Source organism: Calidris pugnax, unplaced genomic scaffold (genome assembly GCF_001431845.1).
Source record: "Calidris pugnax isolate Ruff unplaced genomic scaffold, ASM143184v1 scaffold68, whole genome shotgun sequence".
NCBI lineage: Eukaryota > Metazoa > Chordata > Aves > Charadriiformes > Scolopacidae > Calidris > Calidris pugnax.
Genome location: NW_015090921.1, coordinates 1,461,424 through 1,483,376, shown reverse-complemented (window position 1 = coordinate 1,483,376; position 21,953 = coordinate 1,461,424). Strand labels below are relative to the sequence as shown.

At 35.4% G+C, this 21,953-nt stretch overlaps 1 protein-coding gene across 2 annotated transcripts in view; it reads left to right on the top strand.

Annotated features, from left to right (window-relative positions):
- The window catches only part of FUT8 (fucosyltransferase 8 (alpha (1,6) fucosyltransferase)), an 89,527-nt gene extending 68,002 nt beyond the window's left edge, over window positions 1-21,525 (top strand). Inside the window, exons 6-9 of one of the 2 annotated variants that reach the window (XM_014950386.1) lie at window positions 7,649-7,895; window positions 9,066-9,242; window positions 15,857-16,007; window positions 20,564-21,525. In XM_014950386.1, the coding sequence (XP_014805872.1) occupies window positions 7,649-7,895; window positions 9,066-9,242; window positions 15,857-16,007; window positions 20,564-20,881 (893 nt within the window). In that variant the 3' untranslated portion in view covers window positions 20,882-21,525. The remainder of the gene's footprint in view (window positions 1-7,648; window positions 7,896-9,065; window positions 9,243-15,856; window positions 16,008-20,563) is intronic. The other variant, XM_014950385.1, reaches the window with a different exon arrangement.
- Window positions 21,526-21,953: the final 428 nt, after the last annotated feature.

The following is a 21,953-nucleotide window of genomic DNA, read 5'->3' as shown; positions in this document are numbered from 1 at the left end:
TAAAAATGTATTTGCATTTGCAAATACATTTTATGTTATTTTCTGGTAGCCAGGGAGCTGGAGCTCTTCTTAAACAGGTACCCCTTTCATATAGGCTGTTTAGATGAAATGGGGCAGTGTTCAAAAGCAGTTTGAGTACATAAAGATAAAAGGAAAAATAAATTAGTAGTAAGCTTCCTGATTTCTGCTTGGTTTGACAGTCTGCTGAAAATGCCCCACTGACTGTTGTATGAAGTCAATTAGTGCAATCATACACTTCATCTGTAAACTTTCCAGCTGGCATGCTGGGTATCTAAACAATCAAGGAAGGCAAAAATCTTTGCTTCTTAATGTTCTCTCAAAGTGACATGACAATTGCCATAAAAAGCTTCGAATATTTAAGTGATGAGAAGTTTTCAGTAAAGTTAAACAAGAATGGAGGTCATAGAATCACTCTCAAAGTGACATGACAATTGCCATAAAAGCTTTGAATATTTAAGGGATGAGAAGTTTTCAGTAAAGTTGAACAAGAATGTAGGTCATAGAATCATAGAGTTGTCGAGGTTGGAAGGGACCTTTAAGATCCAACCATCAACCTAACTCTGATAAAAAAAAAATCATCAGTCTGATTAAAAAAAAAAATCATGACTAAACCGTGTCACTGAGCACTATGTCAGCCCATCTTTTGAATACCTCCAGGGCTGGTGCCTCAACCCCTTCCCTTGGCATCCCATTCTAGTGCTTAATAACCCTTTCAGTGTAAAAAATTTTCCTAATATCCAATCTGAACCTCTCCTGGCACAACTTGAGGCCAGATCACCTGAGCTGTCTAAAAAGAGAATAGAAGCCCTAAAGACATCAGTAGATGCTATGGCCTTGGTTGTGTTGGAGACGTAGCTGTTTCACATGTGGAACTTGATAGACTCAGTTCATGCTTTCATTACGTCCAAGGCTCACTCAGTTCATGCTTTCATTACGTCCAAGGCGAAGAACACTCATTGAAATCTCATTGCTTACTAGGACAGTAAGAACACTGTTTTTCTAAAGTTGTGGTTTTGGTTATGGGTAGGGTTTTCAAAGAACCAGAATGACATGGGAAAATAAATAGTATTGAAGTCAGTGGAACTTGTGTTACAAAGACGTGTTGGTAGTTCAGGAGCTCTGAAAGTTAGGGGTTTTCTGAAGCAGAAATAAGACTACCATCAAATTTTTATTTTTTGGGAGCTGATAAAATTATATCTTTGGCACAGAATTATTTTAGCTAAGTTTCTTGTGAGAGCAAACGTTTTGTCATCATGCTGTATCTTTCTGTCTGCTCCTTTTTCTTAAACCTAACTTCTGAAAATTGGATTAATTTTGGCCAAATTTGACTGAAAAATAGGTCTTGTTAAGGTCTCTCAAAAGTCCTCAAAATAGGTAGCCTGGCTATATGTTTGCAGCTGCTGATGCCAATATTCAGGCCTACCAGCAAGTGAGAAGCAGCAACTGACTGATCACAGATGTCACTTTGCAACAGGCAAACAGAGTGGTGGGATACATGAAGGTAGTTGCAAGAGTTATGAAGAGAGTAAAGGAAAGATTGAGGAGCAAAGCCTTGGGAGTGCTGGGTTGAGAAAAGCGACAGAAGACATGTTGGCATGTTTGAAAACATTTTGGTTTATTCCCTCCTGAAGCTATCGAGAATCAGCCTCTTGGGATGACAAATGGGACAACACTACCCATATGGCATATAAAACCTGGCAGGGGGGAAAAAAAAAGGACTCTATTTTCAGTTTCTTTAAAACTGAATTGCAGCAAATTTATTCTATACCTGCCTGTCTTAAAGGGTTTGATCAGATAAAGGATGATTAAAGAAAGTAGTCAGAAACCAAGTTCAAAAACTTTGTATTAAAAATGTGCAAAGCAAAATCTTAGAGAAAAAAGCGGCTTAGATATACAAGTTATATTTTATATTCTCTACTGTAAAAGACAAATAGGAAACTTTATCTCATTTTAATTCCATTTTAATTCAATTTTTAATTCAACTATGGCATAAAGTCCTTACTAGGTACCTCTAATAATGTTTAGAAATGCCCAAAATATAGTTATAGGAGATGCAGTCTGCAGAACAGAACACATAAAAGCACTTTTTCTTTCTTCTGAACTAGTTGACAATTCGTAAGTAGAACAACACAGCAGAACTTTGCATAGTTCCCATTTTTCATTTTGTCTGCTTTGTAAAGAAAAGCATTAAAATATCATTGAAGTTGATGAACCATGAACCTGCTGTCTTTGCAATCCCTAACAGTAGCCAGAAAGACAATGATGAGCTTTGTGAGAATTCAGCGGTCCCTCTCACCAACAGTGTTCCTGGGGCTCTGACGTGGTTTGGGTGACTGAATTTAGAGTTTTTCACAAATTGGCAGGAAGTCTTTCAGGTTGTAGAGCTTAGTTAAGTAGAGCTGTGATTAGTCTATGCAAGTTGATATCAACTTAAATAAGTCTGTATTATGAAAACAGAAAAGCAGTGAAGCTATTCTGTTTTTATTTGAGTTTATTCGGTTGTTTTTTCTAGCAACACAACCTGAAATTAAATTGAAGTTGTCTTTTCCATAACAGGAATGTCTTTTGCCCAGTGTTCCTTGGCGTACTTTTAAGGACAAGTTCTTGAAAGAATAGATGACAAATTTTAAAATAATAGGAGAATGAATAAAGTGCTCAAACAGGTTTTCAGTTAACACTGACTAACAGCATCAGTTATTATTTGAAAGGAGGATGATATTTTGCTGTTCAAAGTAATGAACACCCAGCAAAAATGCCCATCCAAATACAGGTCTGAGCCAATGGTCAGTTGGCAGGAAGTAAGATAAAATGACAGAATTCCAAAGGTTGTCTTGAGCCAAACCAATATTTTTCAGGCTTCAAAGAAACTTGATATGAAAGGTCTTGAGCCAAACCAATATTTTTCAGGCTTTAAAGAATTTGACATGAAAAGTACAAATAGCAAAAGTTTCTAAATGGGTTTTAAATTAGGAGAAATGTTACATTTGAAAAGCAGACAGTCAGTAAGATTATGCCAAATCATGAAAAATTATGCAAGTTCTGTGAGCTATAAAGTAAGTGTTTGAGGCACATGGGGGTATTGCAGGGAAACAAAGTTATGCTTTTTATAACACACTCGGCTCATTTCAGTATTTAACAAGTAATAGTGGGACTTGTGGAAATTGAAACTGTATTAGTGATCTATTAGTGATAAACATATTAAAAAAATGGTGATAAATACGAACTAGGTGGTGCAACTGGCATGGGTCATCTAAATAAAAATCAAATTCTTTGCAAGTCTGTGATTTTCCTCCAGAGTATGTTGTTACCATAGAAGAGCGAGGGTTACCAGTATTGCAGTACTTTATGACTATTACAAAAACACTCAATCTTTTGATTACTCTTGAAGGAAAAATGGATTAAGTTGCAGAACTTTGGAGGACTATAAATTAATCCAAACTAAAGAGAGAGCACCTGGAATCATATGAATTGTATGAAAACAAGCTATAAATAGAATTAGAGAGGCAAATTATGGCAACTGTAGAAGCAAAATAAATCACATTAGAAGAAGTAGCTTGAAGTATTGGTAAAATATAAAAGACTTACAGCAACTCTAGAGGTATCTTTCAACCTAAATAATTCTGTGATCTGCACTGAGCAGGGAATTGGACCTGATTGACATGATGATACTGTGATTTGAACTACTAACACGAGAAAAAGATATAAGCATTAGTATGGATTATTACCTTTTATGGCTGATCTATTATTTAACAAAATACAGCTGGGAAGTGGAAGAACAGAAGTATTTTAAAATGTAGAGGCTACGTAGCTAAAAACTGAAGAAATGTGTGGATAAGAAGATTGTTCAGTTTCACTATCTTCAGGGGAACAGCTACAGCCCACATCAATCAAGAATGTGACAATGTTTTTGTAATGTATATGCCTGCCTGTCAACCTGACTGAGTTTTGCTTGTCTACTGTATCACTGATTTTGATTGCAACTTACTTCCGAGTAAATGAAAACAATATCCTGCTATCCAGAATTGCCATTAAAGTTTATTAAACTGCACCGATTGAAAATAGGACACGATCATTGCCTATTAAGAATCTTTCAATGGGCACTGAAAAACAAAGTAAATCAGTAGGATAACAAAGCTGTCACTTGCTTCTATGGCTGTTGCAGAGGGTTATTTACTCCTCCTGGTTACTGATAATTTATCCTTCACTGGTTTTGTCCGGGACAAACGCAAACAGTTGCTTTGAGTTTTCCTTATACTGATGTCTAATGGCTGTGCTCTATCAGAAGTTTGTATGTTTGGATTAATTAGACTTATGCACCTTGTCCACTTCTAATTTTATGTAAACCGTTAACAACATTGTTGAAAATAGTGATGACCATATTGATAGTTTGATTTTTTTTTTAAGTTTTCTTAAATAAAACCAATTACATGGGTTGTCTCAACACAACACTCTGTATGTCAGAATTATCTTGTCAACAGTTAGTAACTGGCAAAAGTCCTGAAGCATGAGAGGCTTCTGTGACCATTTCAAAATTTCTAACTATAATAACAACACATTCTTTGATCTGTACTTGTGAATATTTCATTTTATGACTTTCCATTTGTTACCCATACTTTCAGTGATAGTTCCCTTGTTGGGTGTCACACTGTGTAGTTTTACAAATTAAGGAACTCTTCATTTTCTCTGTGAAATAACCGTATGATATTTTCAGTTCCTTCTTAAAGAGTAGTTTTCTGTACCTCAAAGTGCGCTCATTAACACTTCACCTAGGAGTTATTTTTGCACAACCAAATTGTCTGTTTTGCCTTGATGAAATACATTTTGTTTGTTTCTGATCTTTATTCACAGCAAATCTTTTGCAACTTCATTACTGTTCAAACAACGGATCACATACAGTTGAAAGCTGAAATTTGTATTCTTCTGGTTTTTTGCATATTTTAGTCTAGTTTGCTGTATGCTGAGAGCTTTTATAGTTATTGCAGGCCAATCTCATTTTCTTTGAAACCTTAAGAGAGCCCCTGGAAATTCTTATCCTTTGAATGGTATGGAACAATCTGCTGGGGGCTTTTCAGGATCACAATGCCAAATAGTGAGTCAGATCACTCAATAAGCTTTATCAATAACAAGACTTTCCAAATGGCTGTCTTTACACCATTGTCAGTGGTGCTATATTTAATAAAAGTTCACCTTTTTGTATGCACCTTAGTATTTCTGCTGTTTCTCCTCAAAAGAATTGGAGCAAATTTCCTTCTCTAGCTTAAGACTGGAGTTCTTGTGTTTCTTCTCTTGGATAAGATTACTGTTGCTTCTTTTGCCACACTGTTCCTACCCCCTTCTCAGTTAGGGGGAAAGGGGAAAAGGATGGAACCTCAAACATTCTTTCATACCATTCCCAAGCTGAATGTTTCTTATCTAGACTTCTGACTAATAGAATCATAAAATGGTCAGGTTGGAAGGGACCTTAAAGATCATCCAGTTGGAAGCCCCCTGGGGGCACCTCCCACCAGACCAGGTTGCTCCAAGCCCCATCCAGCCTGGCCTTGAACCCCTCCAGGGATGGGGCAGCCACAGCTTCTCTGGGCAACCTGGGCCAGGCTCTCACCACCCTCACAGCGAAGAATTTCTTTCTAGTATCTCATCTAAATCTCCCCTCTTTCAGTTTAAAACCATTACCCCTCGTTGTATTGCTCCACTCCCTGATAAAGAGTCTCCATCTGTCCCCTTTAGGGACTGGAAGGAGCTCCGAGGTCTCCTTGGAGACTTCTTTTTTCCAGTCTGAACACCCCCAACTCACTCAGCCCGTACTCATAGGAGAGGGGCTGCAGCCTCTGATCATCTTTGTGGCCTCCCCTAGACGTGTTCCAACAGGTTCGTGTTCTTCTGTGCTTGAGGACTCCAGAGCTGGACACAGAGCTCCAGGTGGGGTCTCACGAGAGTGGAGCAGAGGAGCAGAATCCCCTCCCTTGACTAATACTTCACGTCTGCACCAGACGTAGCACTTTCCTGGTGGCTTCAGGCTGCTTTTCTTTATTGCAGCTTTCTGAAGGCAAATAATACCCATCTTCTTGTAAGAAAACTTATGCTCAGTATTTTTACTAAATTTATGAACTTTTGCTAAATCTTTTTCTGTAAGTGTAGTATAATAGATGGGAGAAATATGAGTTGGCTTCTTGAATTAAAAAATATAATCCATACCTGCAGGAAGTTCTTCTAAAAGTGGTGTTTATACAGCATAGTAATGAAATAGAGATAGATGTATTCTTCCAAATCTATTAAAAATTAATTGAAATACACCTGATCATAACAACTGTTCCTTGTTTAAATAACCATATCTTAGAGAGTTACTGCTGGATTTTCAGTAGCGTGGGTAGGATCACGGATATTAATGTAGCATTCTGGCAATGTATGACTTAATCATGCAAGTGTCATATTTCTAGGACTTTGACACAAATATACTGAAATGATTTTTAGTGCATGCAAAAGTGTTCTAACCTTAGGGATTTTAAACTGTTCTTAAAATAAGACTTGTTATCCTTGCTCTGAATTGATTTTTTTCAGCCATTAGATTTACTTGGTCATCAACAGTTATGTGAGTTTGGCTTGCTTATATTTAAAATAATTTTCTTTCCTAGCTGGTGAGCACTAAGCAGAGAACCAGCTGTCTTTGCCAATAAACACTGCAGACAAGGAAATATTCTTTGGAGGAAATTAGCACACTAGAAATCTTACCTGAAATGTTTAATGTTTCAGAAATGTAATGTTGTGTATTATGTTGTCATGTATTATAATTTGTTCCGTATATGAAAACAGCTTTGAATTATCAATTATGTAGACACTTATTTTTGCGTAATTAGTAAAAACTCTTAAAAATGATTAGCAGTTACTGAGCCTTCAGTAAAAGTCCCATCTAAAATATCTGTATAGTCCACTTTAGTTATTATTTAAAAGACAACAAATTCTTACCTGTATATAAATCACATGCTTGTATAGTGCTTGGCTGTTTTCCTTAATCTATTTAATTTGTTATTTATCTTCACAGTTTAAGTTCTTCAAGACAGGAGTTGTCTCTCTGTCTGTCCTTTCTTCCCTTCTGTCAGTAGAGTACCTAATTTAATGGTTCTAATGATGTCTGAAATGCTGGGATTTACTGCAATAAAATGTATTCATTAAAGAGCAGCAGGGCTGTACAGTTATTTTTTTAACAATTTCTTAGGCCTTAAAGTATTTCTTTGTTTATTTTTTAAACAAGTAACTGAATTTGAAGCATTTTAGATAACAAGACTGTCCAAGTAAGTCTTACAATACAGTAATGGTGTAGTTGTATATAAAAAGGTGTGAATATATAAACAGGAACACTTTTTATATTTTATTAGTTACCAGCTGCCAAGAATTCAAGGACCTTCAACCTGGAGTGGATTTTTAGATGCAGTTCTTACATAAATCTAGTCTAAAACTATGATTTTTATTATTTTTTAATGCGATTTTGAAAAAATAGAGAAAATGTTAGGTAATCTTTTTGAAATTGAAGATACAGTTTCGCTGGTATCTTTGGGATGTTACTTGCCAATAGTAAAGCTTATTAATGAAGTAAACTGCTTGACTCATCCTAGTATGTATTTTAAAACAGGTGAGGCTAATGATAAGGATGTTCAGGTGGTGGAACTTCCCATTGTTGACAGCTTACACCCACGGCCACCTTATTTACCGTTGGCTGTCCCCGAAGACCTGGCTGATCGGCTCATTCGTGTCCATGGGGATCCTGCGGTGTGGTGGGTCTCGCAGTTTGTGAAATACTTGATTCGTCCACAGCCTTGGTTAGAAAAAGAAATAGAGGAAGCCACAAGGAAACTTGGTTTCAAACATCCAGTGATCGGGTGGGTATTTAGTTTTTTTTTTCACTGTCTGTGCTTTAATATCTCTATGTGGTCATTCCTGTTCATGACAAATTATTTTATGATGGTTATCCAAGAGCCTTAAGCATTTTGTGGGGAGAGAGCATGCTTTCTAGATGAAGCTATTATTTTTTAATTCTTGCATAGTACAAGTTGATTACAAGTACTTCTTCAGCATAGTTGTCTCACTATAGTTGGCAGATATGTAAAAGGCAGCTCAACAGAAGGTTTGCTTATATGTCCTTCCATATCTAGAAAGGTAATATAGAATTTCATTCTTGTAATTGCCTTACAGTTTGTATTCCAGACACTTTTCTGTCTGGGTCTTCTTTTCAAGTGCCTATAGGCTTAACGTTTGAGGAAAAAAGGCTAAGCCTACATTTTACATGCCACAGTCCACAACTAGTTTTATTGTTGGCTGCACCTGAATATGGTACGTGCCTTTCCCTTTCCTGCTGCTGTTGTCACTATTGTTGTTTCTTAGCCATAACTACAAATTGGAAAGGTCTCTATGGAGAGATACGGGGAGGAGGAAGGAAAGCACCTATGGGCAATGAAGAGCATACTGCTCTCTTTGCCAGAATTTTCCTTTAGTCCTTAATCTTTCTTTTTGTAGGAGTATACATTACTTCTGTCCAAATGTTAGTTGCCTTTTGACCATGGAGTCAATAGGCCACTTTTCCGGTCGCTGATCTGAAGGCTTGTTAGTTTTCAAGCAGATGGGGAAGATGCATTTCTAACTACCTTCATTCAAACTCCACGTTGTAGTTGGTGTCCCAATATACTCATGATGCAAATATTCCTATTTTGCTTTCAAACTGTATTGATCAAGCATTATCTAACTACCCTGGATAACTTAACCTTTTGCACAAAAGGAATACCTGGTATGCTATAATTAAATCTCCTTCGTTCTCTTCTTTCAGTCACCCTTTGCCATCCTTGGAAGATTATTATATTGCTTTCAAGAGCAAACTGACAGCTAAATTTATGTTGCCAGTGTATCTGATGGTTTTCATCCTTTCTGGTTTTACGTAGGGATTCAATTTAATATGCATTGTAAAAGCACCGGCATGAAATTTAAAGTTAAAATGTCAGTTGCTAAATTATGTGTTGTATTTATAAATTGAGTTCCTAGTTTCTGCCTTTTTCCAGTGTGCACGTCCGAAGGACAGACAAAGTAGGAACAGAGGCAGCATTTCATCCCATTGAAGAATATATGGTACATGTTGAAGAACGGTTTGAACTTCTTGCTCGCAGAATGCGCGTTGACAAAAAGAGAGTGTATTTGGCTACAGATGACCCTTCATTGTTGCAAGAGGCTAAATCCAAGTAAGATGAATTATGTTTATATTTCAGTTTGTTCCTTCTGACTAGCTTTACAATTTCTGACTTTTGCGTGCACAAATCTTAATATCATTATTTTGTTACCATTTAAACAGCTAAGATTGCATTTCAGCTTCCAGTGATTTTGACTTTTCTCGCAGAAATTATCTTTTTTTGGATGATTTTTGTATCCTAGATGTGGGATGTCTGAGCCTGTCATAGAAAATACAGCTGTTCAAACCTGGAAATGCACAGTATGGATGCATTTACTCCTAATATGTCCTACATTTTTCCATAAAAACTCATTGTTAAGTTGCATGTTTTACAAGGTGTCACTGAGATGACAAAACCTTCTGTTTAGTAAAATAAAGCAGATGGATATGGAAGAAAAATGTTCCATATTTAACTATATCTTTCTTGGGTTATGGTGTTTATGGGATATAAACAATTTTACAAATGCTTATTGCCATGACTCTGGAAACTTCGATAAGTATTTTGGGTACATTCAGTTTAAGCATATGAATGAAAGTTCACATTTTCCTTTTGAGTACTATTTATTTATCTGTCTACTGAAAAGCATCTATTTCTTTTTCCAAAATTTTATCTCCCTTGAACAGAAGAATACTTAGTTTTTCATTTAAGCAAGGAAATTAAGAGTTTTCAAAATCAAGTTAACTCAAAAATGGCAAATTTTTGAACTGTTTTATTCTTGGTAGACATGCTTGGAAAAATATATAAGATAATATACTGGATTACAAATTTTCTTTGACGTATACAAGGTAAGCAGAAAATGCTATTTTGTAGTAAGGGAATTTTCTACAGCATTGCAAACCTGTTTATTTCAATTGTGCTATTTCTATTTTTCTTTCATATCTGTAAAGGGCTGCTGTTTAAATTATGGAGTTTTGAAAAAACTAAATGAACATATACAACTCCAGACGATGGCAATCTAATCCTTCCTTTTTTGTATATGTAGAGACAAGAACAGTAGCAGAAACAATTATGATAAAATTACATTTAAAGTGCAAATCTGAACAATGAGAAGACAGGTAATACAAGATTGAGGTTATAATATTTCATTCATTACATTGTCCTAAAAAATTTTAATTTCTGCTCGTAACATAACAGAATTCAATATTACTGTAACAATCTTAGTTATGCCTTTTTTCTTTATTTGTGTTCAATTTTGAATCTTTGGCATGGTATACTTTAGCTTTGTGAATAATAATAAGATGTTACCTATGTAAACATGTCATCCCAAGTTTTCAGTAGCAATAAAAACTAATAGTGGAATTGTGACTTGCTTAGTAAAACAATACTGAATTTTATTAAGCATTGCAGTTTCTAAGGCAATTCAAAGTCCATTCCAAATCACACTTTTATTGAAATATGATAAGATATAGCTCACTAGTACAACATTAATTTTGTACATTTTCTTAATAATAGCCCTACAATCTGTAGGTGGTGAAGATTATTTTTTATGTGTTGCTGCTGAATTTTCAGTTTATAGTTTACACTGAAACATAATTTCCCAAGTTGCTTGCACCCTACTGTTGCTTGGAATTGAATAGAACTCATTTGAAACCTCCTGTGATTTCAGAGAAGGCAGGATGAAATTTGATGTTTCAGCGTGTAAAGGCATCTGAAGGGCAGGTTAAGGTCAGGTTTTGGTAATAAGGAACATTTTCTTTCTTTTGTTGTGAAGAAAACGACAAATGAGTTTACACCTGTGATAAAAGAGTTCTAGTCACATTGTGCTACCAAGCCTTGATGGAAGCAGCTGTCACATTGTACTGCAGTAGCTTCTGTTGCGTTCATTATTGGGTGCACTAATATTAGTAAGTACTAGATACTATATCTCTCTTTAAATAAGAGTGAGTGGCTGTCAAACAATGTTGGCATTTCAATAATGAGAATTTCGCCAACATTCACATGAATAGGCATGTTGTTTCTATTAAGAGAAGTATTTCAAACCACGCAGAGTCATGAAAAGAGAAATGTTTTGACTTAGTTTCAGAAACTTCCGTTGCAGTCGGTTGTCTACCATCTGCAAGTACAGTACTAAAGACAGTGGAGTCAGTACCATCAATTTGTAGACCGTTTGTGTTTGTTTTGCTTTCCAAAAGAAAGAAAGAAGTGATATATTTTCAGAATTAGGATGATACAGAACAACATGATTAGAGAGGAGCGTGGTTGAGAGTTCAACAGCTGTAATCATTATGGGATAAAAAGCACCTGACAATTTCTGGTAAGCAGAGGTCATGCTATTTGTCTTAGGTAAGTGATATGTTAGGGATGGTGCAAATTGCTTGTTCTTTGACTGATTTTTTTACTTTTTGATACAAAATTTTGGATTTTCTTTTATATGTGTTTCTAGTCTATAATATTATTGACGGCATCTTCCCTCTTAAAGGTAGAGTGTTCAAAATAATGCAGCTGAACATGCATGTAAATTCTTAAAAAAACATATTTAATACCTTGCTGGTTTATATATGAAGCTATTTTGGTCTCTTTTTCATGTATATGAGCAGTAAAATTCAACAAGTTAATGTCTTTTCTTCCTGTATACTATCTATAGTTCAGCTGTTGCAATGCCCCCCGCCCCTGAGCCATCGTATGCCTAATATATAGGATTCAGTAGTGCTTCAAAGTTCTTGAGTCTGATGAACAGCTCATACATTTTCCATTTCTTTTTGGAGCAAGACCTGAACAAAACATTCTTTCTTACTCCATCTGTTTATACACGTGCTCACACTCGTCTTTCAGAGGGAAGAAAACTTGCATGGCTTGTTCTGGACACTTCCCCAGAGCTAGCAGATTGATAGCAGGAGCCTGGGACTGGCCTTGGTTTGTGCCTGCTGCACAATGTAGTGATAAGCTCCAGTTACACAATGAGTTATTCAGCTTCTGAAACCATTTGGAACTTGAAATGGTCTCATAACTGTGCTTCATTTGTATCCTTATCTGAGGCCGGTAGATGCAGGAAGGAAAGATTTTAAACTCTCTCTTCTCTACCTTCTGCTGATTTCTTCTTTTCCCTTTTTCCTAGTGGGGAAAAAAAAATTAAATCCTTCCTGGCCTGTATATAGGTTTCAATAATCTATTAGGTAGCTTTACAAGAATTAGATGTTATTTTTTAGATATGTGGAGGAGATCAACTATATGTAATCTATCTGATACAAAGAAAAAAGTATTATGCCAGTTTCCATTCTTTGGTTGTATCTTCACAGTCTGCTCCTTTCCTATAAAGGAGCTCCTTCCTATAAAGAAGAGAATGTGTGGGTACTATCTTTGGAAAGCTGGGAGAGATCCTACAAAATACTGTATTTAGGTGATTTCTCTTGATAAGAGTATGACATCTTATTATTTATTATTCATTTACGACTGCATTCAGGAATCCTAGTACTAGGATCTTGCCTGAGTTCTGCTTAAAACAAACAAACAAAACATCTCCAAAAGGTTACAATGTAAGTATTACAGTAATCATAACATAAATACAGATAGAAAAGGGAATAGAAGGAAGCAATAGCTAACTGCAGAGAGCTTTGCAAGTTTCCTTTATTCTTTGTAGTCCTTGTGGTAAGAATAGCTTTAAGTGGAATCTAAAGCATTGTAGTGAGTGGGAAGGAGAATGAAACCTTGCCTTATGGAGAAGGTCAGCGGGCCACATATGGCTAAGCTTGAGAGAAGCCTGTATTTTTCTTTATGCTTTCTTTTACTGTACTTTTTCTTTATGCTCTGTTTTCAGCCTGGAGACAGGATGGTGGACTAGAAGATCCTTTGGCCATGCCAAGTATGGCTGCTATTATGCTCACATTTTAGAGTGTTTAAAGGAAACCTTTTTTCCCAAGCATGAATATAGCATGGTGTGTGTGGGACAACATAAATGTGCTTGTTTGAAAACTTAAACATGGGAGTAGATAAATACAAAGCAGGGATCACTGGTTTGAAGAAATAGGTTCTGAAACTGTTGATAAGGTGAATTTGGATCAGCTTTACAAAATGGAATTAAAGACCAGACTTAAAAGTATCTCAAGGACTGTTTCTGGAATAAGAGGAGGAAGGAGAGAAAATTTTCACTGTATGCATAAGAAGATGTGCAAATAATTCTGGTTGGGTTTCTTTGCTTTGTTTTTTAACTAGATCCAATATGACATTGGTGTGCTTCATTTGTTAAGTTATTAGACTGATCGTTTGCTTGTAAGAAATCAAATTCTTTAAGAAAGGTTGTTTTGTCTATACTGAGCATGTGAATTCTCATTTTTGAAGCCTGAAAGAAGTGATTAATTTTAACAGTATCCCTGATGCCAAGAACTTGGAAAGGGGTGTGCAAATATCTTTACTCTGCTCACTGTCCCTAGAAATGACACCTTCTGTTAAACTTTCTTCGTGTTGCTCCCCTCAGGGCTGTGTCACTGAATCAAGACTGCCCATTTCTGTTCCTCAGCTGGTTTTCTCAGTAGAGTATGACATATTTCCAGTTGTTCTGTACTTTTTTTGTTTCTTTTAAAAACCCCAACCCAATATCATTTACACAATGGAAGTAGAAATAGAATATATCACAAATATGGTGTTGTCATCTGTTGTATTTCAGAAGCTGGTTAAATATTGACAGAAAATGTTAGACATGAGAAGATAGGAAAGAAAATTATCACTGTGATAGAGTTCATCTTGAAAAAAAATTTCTTGATCCATATCCTTCTATAATTTCTCAGAAGGGATCTTATCAATTATTCTAAATGAATAATGTTTCCACCTTCTCTTCCTTTTTACTTTTTGGTTGGTTTTGTTTTGTTTGTTTGCTTTGTTTTGTTTTGTCTTGTCTTGTTTTTAATGTAACATGAACGTCCCCAGATGTTCATGATCAGGTGCAAGTTTAAAGTTGTCATACTATCTCTGGGAAATTCACCATGCGTATATTATTTCTTTGTTAGAGCAGGTGTTTCTCTTGGGAACATAAAATGCTACTAAAATCACTATGAAGATAAACGCAAATTCTTCCTCTAAAGATTCTTCCACTAAAATGTGGAAGTTTTGCTTACAGCTTTTTCATTGACACTTGAGATAAATTTCCTGATTTGGTAGTCATGAGTAGTGAATGTTACATGGGAAAGCTGGCTGTATTTGCCCATTTCACTTTTGGGAACAGTTTTCCCATAGTTTTGACATGAAAATGGAATAAATTAGGGATAGTCTTCCGGGAGGTCCTCATAATCTGTGCATGTTTACAGTGTGTCCAGAGTGGATGCAGCAGCTGCATTGTTGTATCCAGGTGTGTGCTGACTTCAGTATCTTTCCAAGAACTTGTGAGTGTAAACCTTATTTTGAGCTTTGCTCAGCACAGGGGTGTCAGGCTTTGAAGCGTCTAGTTAGAGGTCTGAGTTATTGTTGCTCCAGCATTAGGGCCTGCTCTATAGTCTGATTTTTTTTTATTAAACTATATAAGAATGACTAATTCTTCCAAATGTACTATTAGCTGCCTTACTGTCTTCTATAATATATTGCTTTATAATTATTAGGAAGTTGTAAATTTGAAAAATAAATTCTATTTTAATTACTTTATAATTAACCCTGTACTTCAAATTTTGAGTTGGTAGGTTTCTCACAGGAGTTGCACTTCATGATTGAAATATAATTATTGTGTAACAGCAATGTAATTATGATCTTTCTTAATTCACCTGTAATTTTTCATATAAAACTTATTTTTGGTAGGAGGTTGTCTGAAAATGTATTTAATTTGTGTTACTTTCCACTATTTATTTCAGATTTCAGTTTCCTAGTAAAGGAATGCAAATGTTTTGAGGAAGACTCACTGACATTTTTTTAAATTATTATTATTTCTTTCCAAGTCGTCGTTACATGTTAAGAACTTTCAATTTTATTTTTAAAATAATATAAAACAAGTGTTTATATTTCAAATAAAAATATTTCTACTTAAAGTATCGCTATTTTGCTTATGATATGTCAAGAAAGGTGTATTGACATGAAATTTTACACTTTTGGTTTTTTCCTTTTGACCATGAAATTGCAAAATTTCTTCTCCATATGGCCGTAATAACTATGAAAGACTTCTTTCATAGTTCTTTCTTTCATAGTTCTTCTTTCTTTCAGACTTCTTTCATTTTTTTTGTTAGTTTAGATTCATTTATTTAATATGTCCCTTTTAAAGGTTACTGATTTTCTTGTGCAGTGTCATAATCAGTATTTAATAGAGAGTATGGTAACAAATAAAATATAGTCTGTTAAAGACACGATCCCGTATGCTGTTTAGTAGTAAAGCAAGCGAAGTGGTCTGAATATATTTCATCTATAATCAGTAGGATTAGCAGAATGTGACATTTACTTCCTGATATTTTTTCACTTCTACAGTGTCAGATCTCAGACAGACTTACAGCATCATTTTATTTAATTTTATCTTTTCTGCGTAAAGAGAGGGCATTCTTGGAGGCAACATTCTAGAATATTCAGCAAAATTATAATTTATTCCCCATGAAGCAGAGACTCACTTAAAACAAATTAACAATCTTATCTTGCAGCAAAGATGATGCTTTATTTAAAAAAAAGAGGGGAAAAAAAAAAAAAAAGGACGTTGCTGTTAACTGTGTATTGTATTTTCACAGGTATCCAAATTACGAATTTATCAGTGATAACTCCATATCCTGGTCAGCAGGACTTCATAACCGATACACGGAAAACTCCCTGAGAGGTGTTATTCTGGATATTCACTTTTTGTCTCAGGCAGACTTCCTGGTCTGTACATTTTCATCCCAGGTAAATTGCAATACAAATACAATGCAGTGTATATACGTACCAGTTCTAAATCTTAGTTTTCTTCGTGCTCCTCTTATCTTATCCTCAGTGCTTTATCCTGAGAATTTCAGGGCAGAATTAAAGGCTTGGCATGCTATATGAACGCTGAAGAGGACTGTAAGCACTGGTTGATTGCTTCTCTTCAACTGAAGTTACTGGCTTAATTAAGGCATTTGAAATTAGCAAGAAATAATATTAAACATGTTTAAGAGTTCCTCGTTTTCCATAAAGTTAATGTGTAACTTGTATCCATTCATTTCTATGCAGCTTAGTTAAGGCATTTAAAATAAGTAATAATAATTTAAAACATGTTTTACACTTCTTAATTTTGCATAGAGTTAATATGTAACTGGTGTCCATCCATTTCTACGCATCATTGCACTCCGCTGCAGTTTAAACATGTCTGCTGTTGCCTTAGTTGATTTTGGGAGTGGAAGAGAATGAAGAGAGCATTTAATTTCTCTTCAGAGTCTATTAGATTTCTAGCAATCCAGCAGCAGCGCAATAAATGTGAATTCTGACCACTGTAATCCATAGAGACTTCTTGTTGCAGCTAATTACATGCTACAAGCTTCCTTTCCTGAGTGGTTTGATGAAGCAAGTTGGAATCCATTAGAAAACCGAATCATGTAATTGTCATCATTGGCACTTCCTTCTTATTACTTCATGTTGTATATTAATTTCAAATATCATGAAAAGCTGGTTTTTTTTTAAGATTATAAAAGACCAGAAAGCAGTATTTTGTAACTGATATGCTGACCTATCTAATTCAAGTACGGCAAAATATGATTGAAGGCAGAGTGAATGGTTTTCTACCTACTGTTGTCGTATGTGCTCTTAGGTGAGACTCCTGGTTAGGAAAGCATTCAGCTGTAGGTGAATCATCACACATGATTGTACTGTTACGTGGAAGTGGACACAAATCTCAAAGTTAAAATTCACTTCAAAAAGAAATGTTTTCCACAGCTTCAAATGTAAATCGTCTTTTGCACTGTAATGATAATTAGATAGGTAACAAGCGTAGTATTAATACTAACATATCATCAATGCAGTGGCACATTGACCTTGACTGCCAGAATTCTTAGCAATGTTCCCATGACAAGAAGACAGCAAAACCAGAAAAAGCCTAGAAAAACCTCTTATCCATCCGTCAGGCTCGTGCATACATTTTTTCACTGTTCACCAACCCTGTGAAGAAGATGACACTTTATAGCATATTTAGGTTATTAATGTAGCTACTTCAGACCAAGACATGAATAAACTCTAAGGAAAAATTGTCACTAAGAAAAGCTCATGAGGAGCCATCCACTCCTACAACGTTTGATTCAGCTGAAGTATATCCCCTGAATGCACATCACCGTAAAAGAGGTGGTCACCAGCCAAGCCCTAGGGCTCTATGTCTTAAATGCCACACGTGCATTGGTGTAGAGACAGGTCATATTGTGAAGGAAGAATTGTGTGCTATTGGATGAAAAATTAATAAGAAATCTCTGCATTTTCTGCTATTATTATATTTGGATAGTGGTGTTAAAAATGGTAAATCTTTGCTTCACATAAAACACTGATTATAAACTGAAGAAAAATGTTTAAATATAGGTACAAATGGTTTGGATGGAATGTATTGTAATTAAATTGTAAGTATTGGAGTAATTTCAAAAAAAGAATACATGTTAAAATACATTGACATAGTTAAAGTGATACTGGTTGATGAAGACCTCTGGAGGACATCTGGTACAACCCCCTTTGAGCCTGCCTGTGGGGTACATGGTCTCTTTGAGCTCCAGTCTCGCTCTGCACCTCCTGGCATTTGACAACAGACATTATTTGCTGGATGACATATTTGGTTTTCCAGAGTTACAGAAAATACTACTGAAGTCTCAGAAATCCTGTATTAAACTGTTACTCTCAATTGCTGGGGCTATGAGTTTGTTCCGACTATCTATCTAATTTGTTCTGGGCAATTTCTAGTGTTTACAGTATTTTCACATACTAGGCTTTTCTAAGGTCTGTTGCAAGTTTTCCCACTGCTGAGAAATTATTTGCTGGATGACATATTTGGTTTTCCAGAGTTACAGAAAATACTACTGAAGTCTCAGAAATCCTGTATTAAACTGTTACTCTCAATTGCTGGGGCTATGAGTTTGTTCCGACTATCTATCTAATTTGTTCTGGGCAATTTCTAGTGTTTACAGTATTTTCACATACTAGGCTTTTCTAAGGTCTGTTGCAAGTTTTCCCACTGCTGAGAAAGATTTCTCTTTTATGGGTTTAAAATTTGATGCTCTGATCTCTAACATTTGAACTACTATCCCTGTCCTTCCATCAATTAAATCAACAGTTTGGTAGTTACTTTGGCGTTGAAGGTAAGCAATATCAGGCTATTAATGACCATCTTTTGTCCAAGCTGTATGAAGAGAAAGTAAGGATAAGAATGTAGTCTAATTTATTTTATTTTGAACTTTCACATTAATTAATTGTATGCTGACCTTTTTCCCTTTTTTTTTTTTTTTCCTTGCCAAAAAGAGTCACATTAATTAATTGTATGCTGACCTTTTTCCTTTTTTTTTTTCCTTGCCAAAAAGAATAGAAACTTCATTACAGAGGTATTAAGAGAAAATTATAGTACATGTGAATAGGATTAGGTACTTTAGGAAGTCTCCTATATTAATTCTTATTTGTGTTACCAAAACTAAATGGAAACTGATAAAAGCTGAAGAATAGATATTTCATTAAAATAATGTTGATGAAGAATTGAGGCTGATCAAGTGATGTGGAGTCCAGGGAAACAACCCACCTTGGCATGTTTCAGCAACGTGGCATTGAGATGTATAGATAGGCCACATGATAGTTACACAAATCATAACACAGTAGCAGGATTAAGATTGCACATTAAAACAAAGAGCTTTTCTGTCTCTTCAGTCTTCATTTAGATGAAATTGTAGCTCCCTCTGCCTGACATATTTTTCTTCATAATCACATTTCCTTCCAGGATTTATTAGTCTTTGTACTTTGCATTGTACATGTAAGTACAGAAACGGTCACAGAAGCTATAAAATAAATAACCTCTTACCAATGTATGGGTAATCAAATTTGTTTCTATATTACGGTGTATAACAAGTTCTTCAAAATAATTAACTTCAGCCTCATCTTCTGAAAGCTACTTCTGAAAAGTTATTTCAAAGATAAGATGGAGAAGGATAAAAGGAAATCTATTACATTTTTAAACAAATCCTTCTCTCAAAGAAGCTGGGAAAGTACAAATGTCTAGTTTGACTGATCAAAGTTCTATTCACTGTATCTTTAGGGGAGAAAAGAAAAACTTTACTGTATTTCAGACTGAAAATTATGAAAAAGCTCAATGCTGCTTCATACTGAAGAGGTCTGCTGTATTGTTAGTTTATCAAGCTTTATTGAGCTTATGCAAAACCAGAGAAAAATGCTGAAAAAATTAATGTAGATTACAAGTCAGAAAGCTCACAGTGGCCAAATCAGGCACCTGATGGAGAAGAGCTTTCCGGCCAGTGGTTGAAAAGAGCTGTATTAAATCTAGTGGCAGCCTTTTCTCTTTTCTGGCAATTCTGAGAAATACAACATGATTCTCCTGTGGGGACCTCTTCCCAGTCTGAAGACACTTCAAAATGCATCTTTCTCCTTTTTAAACATCTTGATTGTCTTGCTGGAGTTCAGTTTCACTTAGTTGTCTTCCAAGTTGCTGTCACTGTTCTAATATCAACAGCAGTTTAAAGACTTGGACTTTTGGAACTACTTGATTGTGAAAATTGGAGCTTCCTTTGGAAAAGTAAATGTAAAGCCTCATGATTGTAGGATAAATTTTGAAAATGCAGGTTCTAACAGTTTAAAGGGAAGTAATATATAACTTTTATTTCCCAGTCTGAAGACACTTCAAAATGCATCTTTCTCCTTTTTAAACATCTTGATTGTCTTGCTGGAGTTCAGTTTCACTTAGTTGTCTTCCAAGTTGCTGTCACTGTTCTAATATCAACAGCAGTTTAAAGACTTGGACTTTTGGAACTACTTGATTGTGAAAATTGGAGCTTCCTTTGGAAAAGTAAATGTAAAGCCTCATGATTGTAGAAGAAATTTTGAAAATGCAGGTTCTAACAGTTCAAAGGGAAGTAATATGTAACTTTTAGTAGTAGTAGAAAAAGAGGGCAAATTTGTTTTTACGTTTGATTGGCTACAAGTCATTAATTTTAAAAAGCAGGATGGCTAGTTTTTGTATGGATGTTTTCAATTTCTGCTGAAAAGTAGACTGCTGTAATTATTCATCTATTTATTTATTTACTAAATCTTATTACCAGAGTGCCAATTAAAATGTTGACCCTCTTGTGAGGGTAATTATTCATCTATTTATTTATTTACTAAAATCTTATTACCAGAGTACCAATTAAAATGTTGACCCTCTTGTGAAATGTAGTTGTTACACGTTGGTTGCTGACTTGTGTGGTTTATTGCGGGCACAGACAATATTTATGACTTCTCTTTTTATTTCTAAGGTTTGTCGAGTTGCCTACGAAATTATGCAGACGTTGCATCCAGATGCTTCAGCCTATTTCCATTCTTTGGATGATATCTACTACTTTGGGGGACAGAATGCCCACAACCAGGTTGCTATTTATGCTCATCATCCACGAACTGCTGATGAAATCCCTATGGAACCTGGAGATATAATCGGCGTAGCTGGAAACCACTGGGATGGTTATTCCAAAGGCATCAACAGGAAATTAGGAAGAACAGGCCTGTACCCATCATATAAAGTTAAGGAGAAAATTGAAACAGTCAAGTACCCTACATACCCAGAGGCTGACAAGTAGATTCAAAAGAAGACATTTGACAGTGATTCTCAATTTTGATTGGTTCGAACCAGTCGATGCACTAACTAATGGTTTATATGGGATTTGAATATGCATTTTAACATGCAGTTAAAATCAAAGCCTTTAGTAATGAAACTGGATAAGAAGCTGAGAACAAATGGATGGGCTATTACCTGAACTTACTCTGAAAACATTTTTTGTTATATGCACTCTCACACATGCACACACAAACCCACACGCAACAGGAAAACTGTTGTTTTATACTATTTGTCTCTTTTCAGGATTTGTCCCTGTCATTAGTCTTACATGAGCTTTGGGCTCTTTTCTCTGCCATTAATTGACAATAATGTTTAGACTTATAACACTGCCACATTGTGTAATTTGAGTGACATGAACATATTTTGTATGTGCAAAATTTAAAACATGGTGCCTATATTTGAAAAATTTGTGACCTTTTTAGAAGAGCCATGCCTGTTTCCCAATGGGCAAGAGTCAGTCTTCAACTGGTGTTACCTTGACCACTGAACTTGCTTCAAACAACAGATTCAGATTTCAGACTAGATTTCTTTACAAGTTTATTTTTAGCATTTCATTGATTACTTCTCATCATTAATAAAATAAAGGATACATCCAACAATAAAATAGTCACTGTCTGTTAGGAACTTTTGTAAAACAATGCCATTAACGGATTCTTTAGTACTGATAATGTTTCTGGACATTGCCTTTGATTAAAAAAAACCAAAACCAACAGTAAAACCCACAAGGGAAAAAGTAGCTGGAGTTTCATTGCATTTTTAAACGCTCATTATGTAGTACCACAACTGCTGGTGGCACAGTGTTTCTCAGTTCTGGGGATGGTGGTTTTAGGAGAATGACTTCAGTGGCTCAATTTGTTGCATTTATTTTCTGGCGATGTTATTTTACCTTCTGTGTTTCTCTTCCGAAAATATTTTTGGGGGTATTTATAGGTAGACACTTATCATTTTGGCATTGAATATAGTTACTTTTAAGTAAAATACTCTAGGTATCCCATTTATAGAACGTGCCAATCTAGAGTACTTTAGAAAATTCT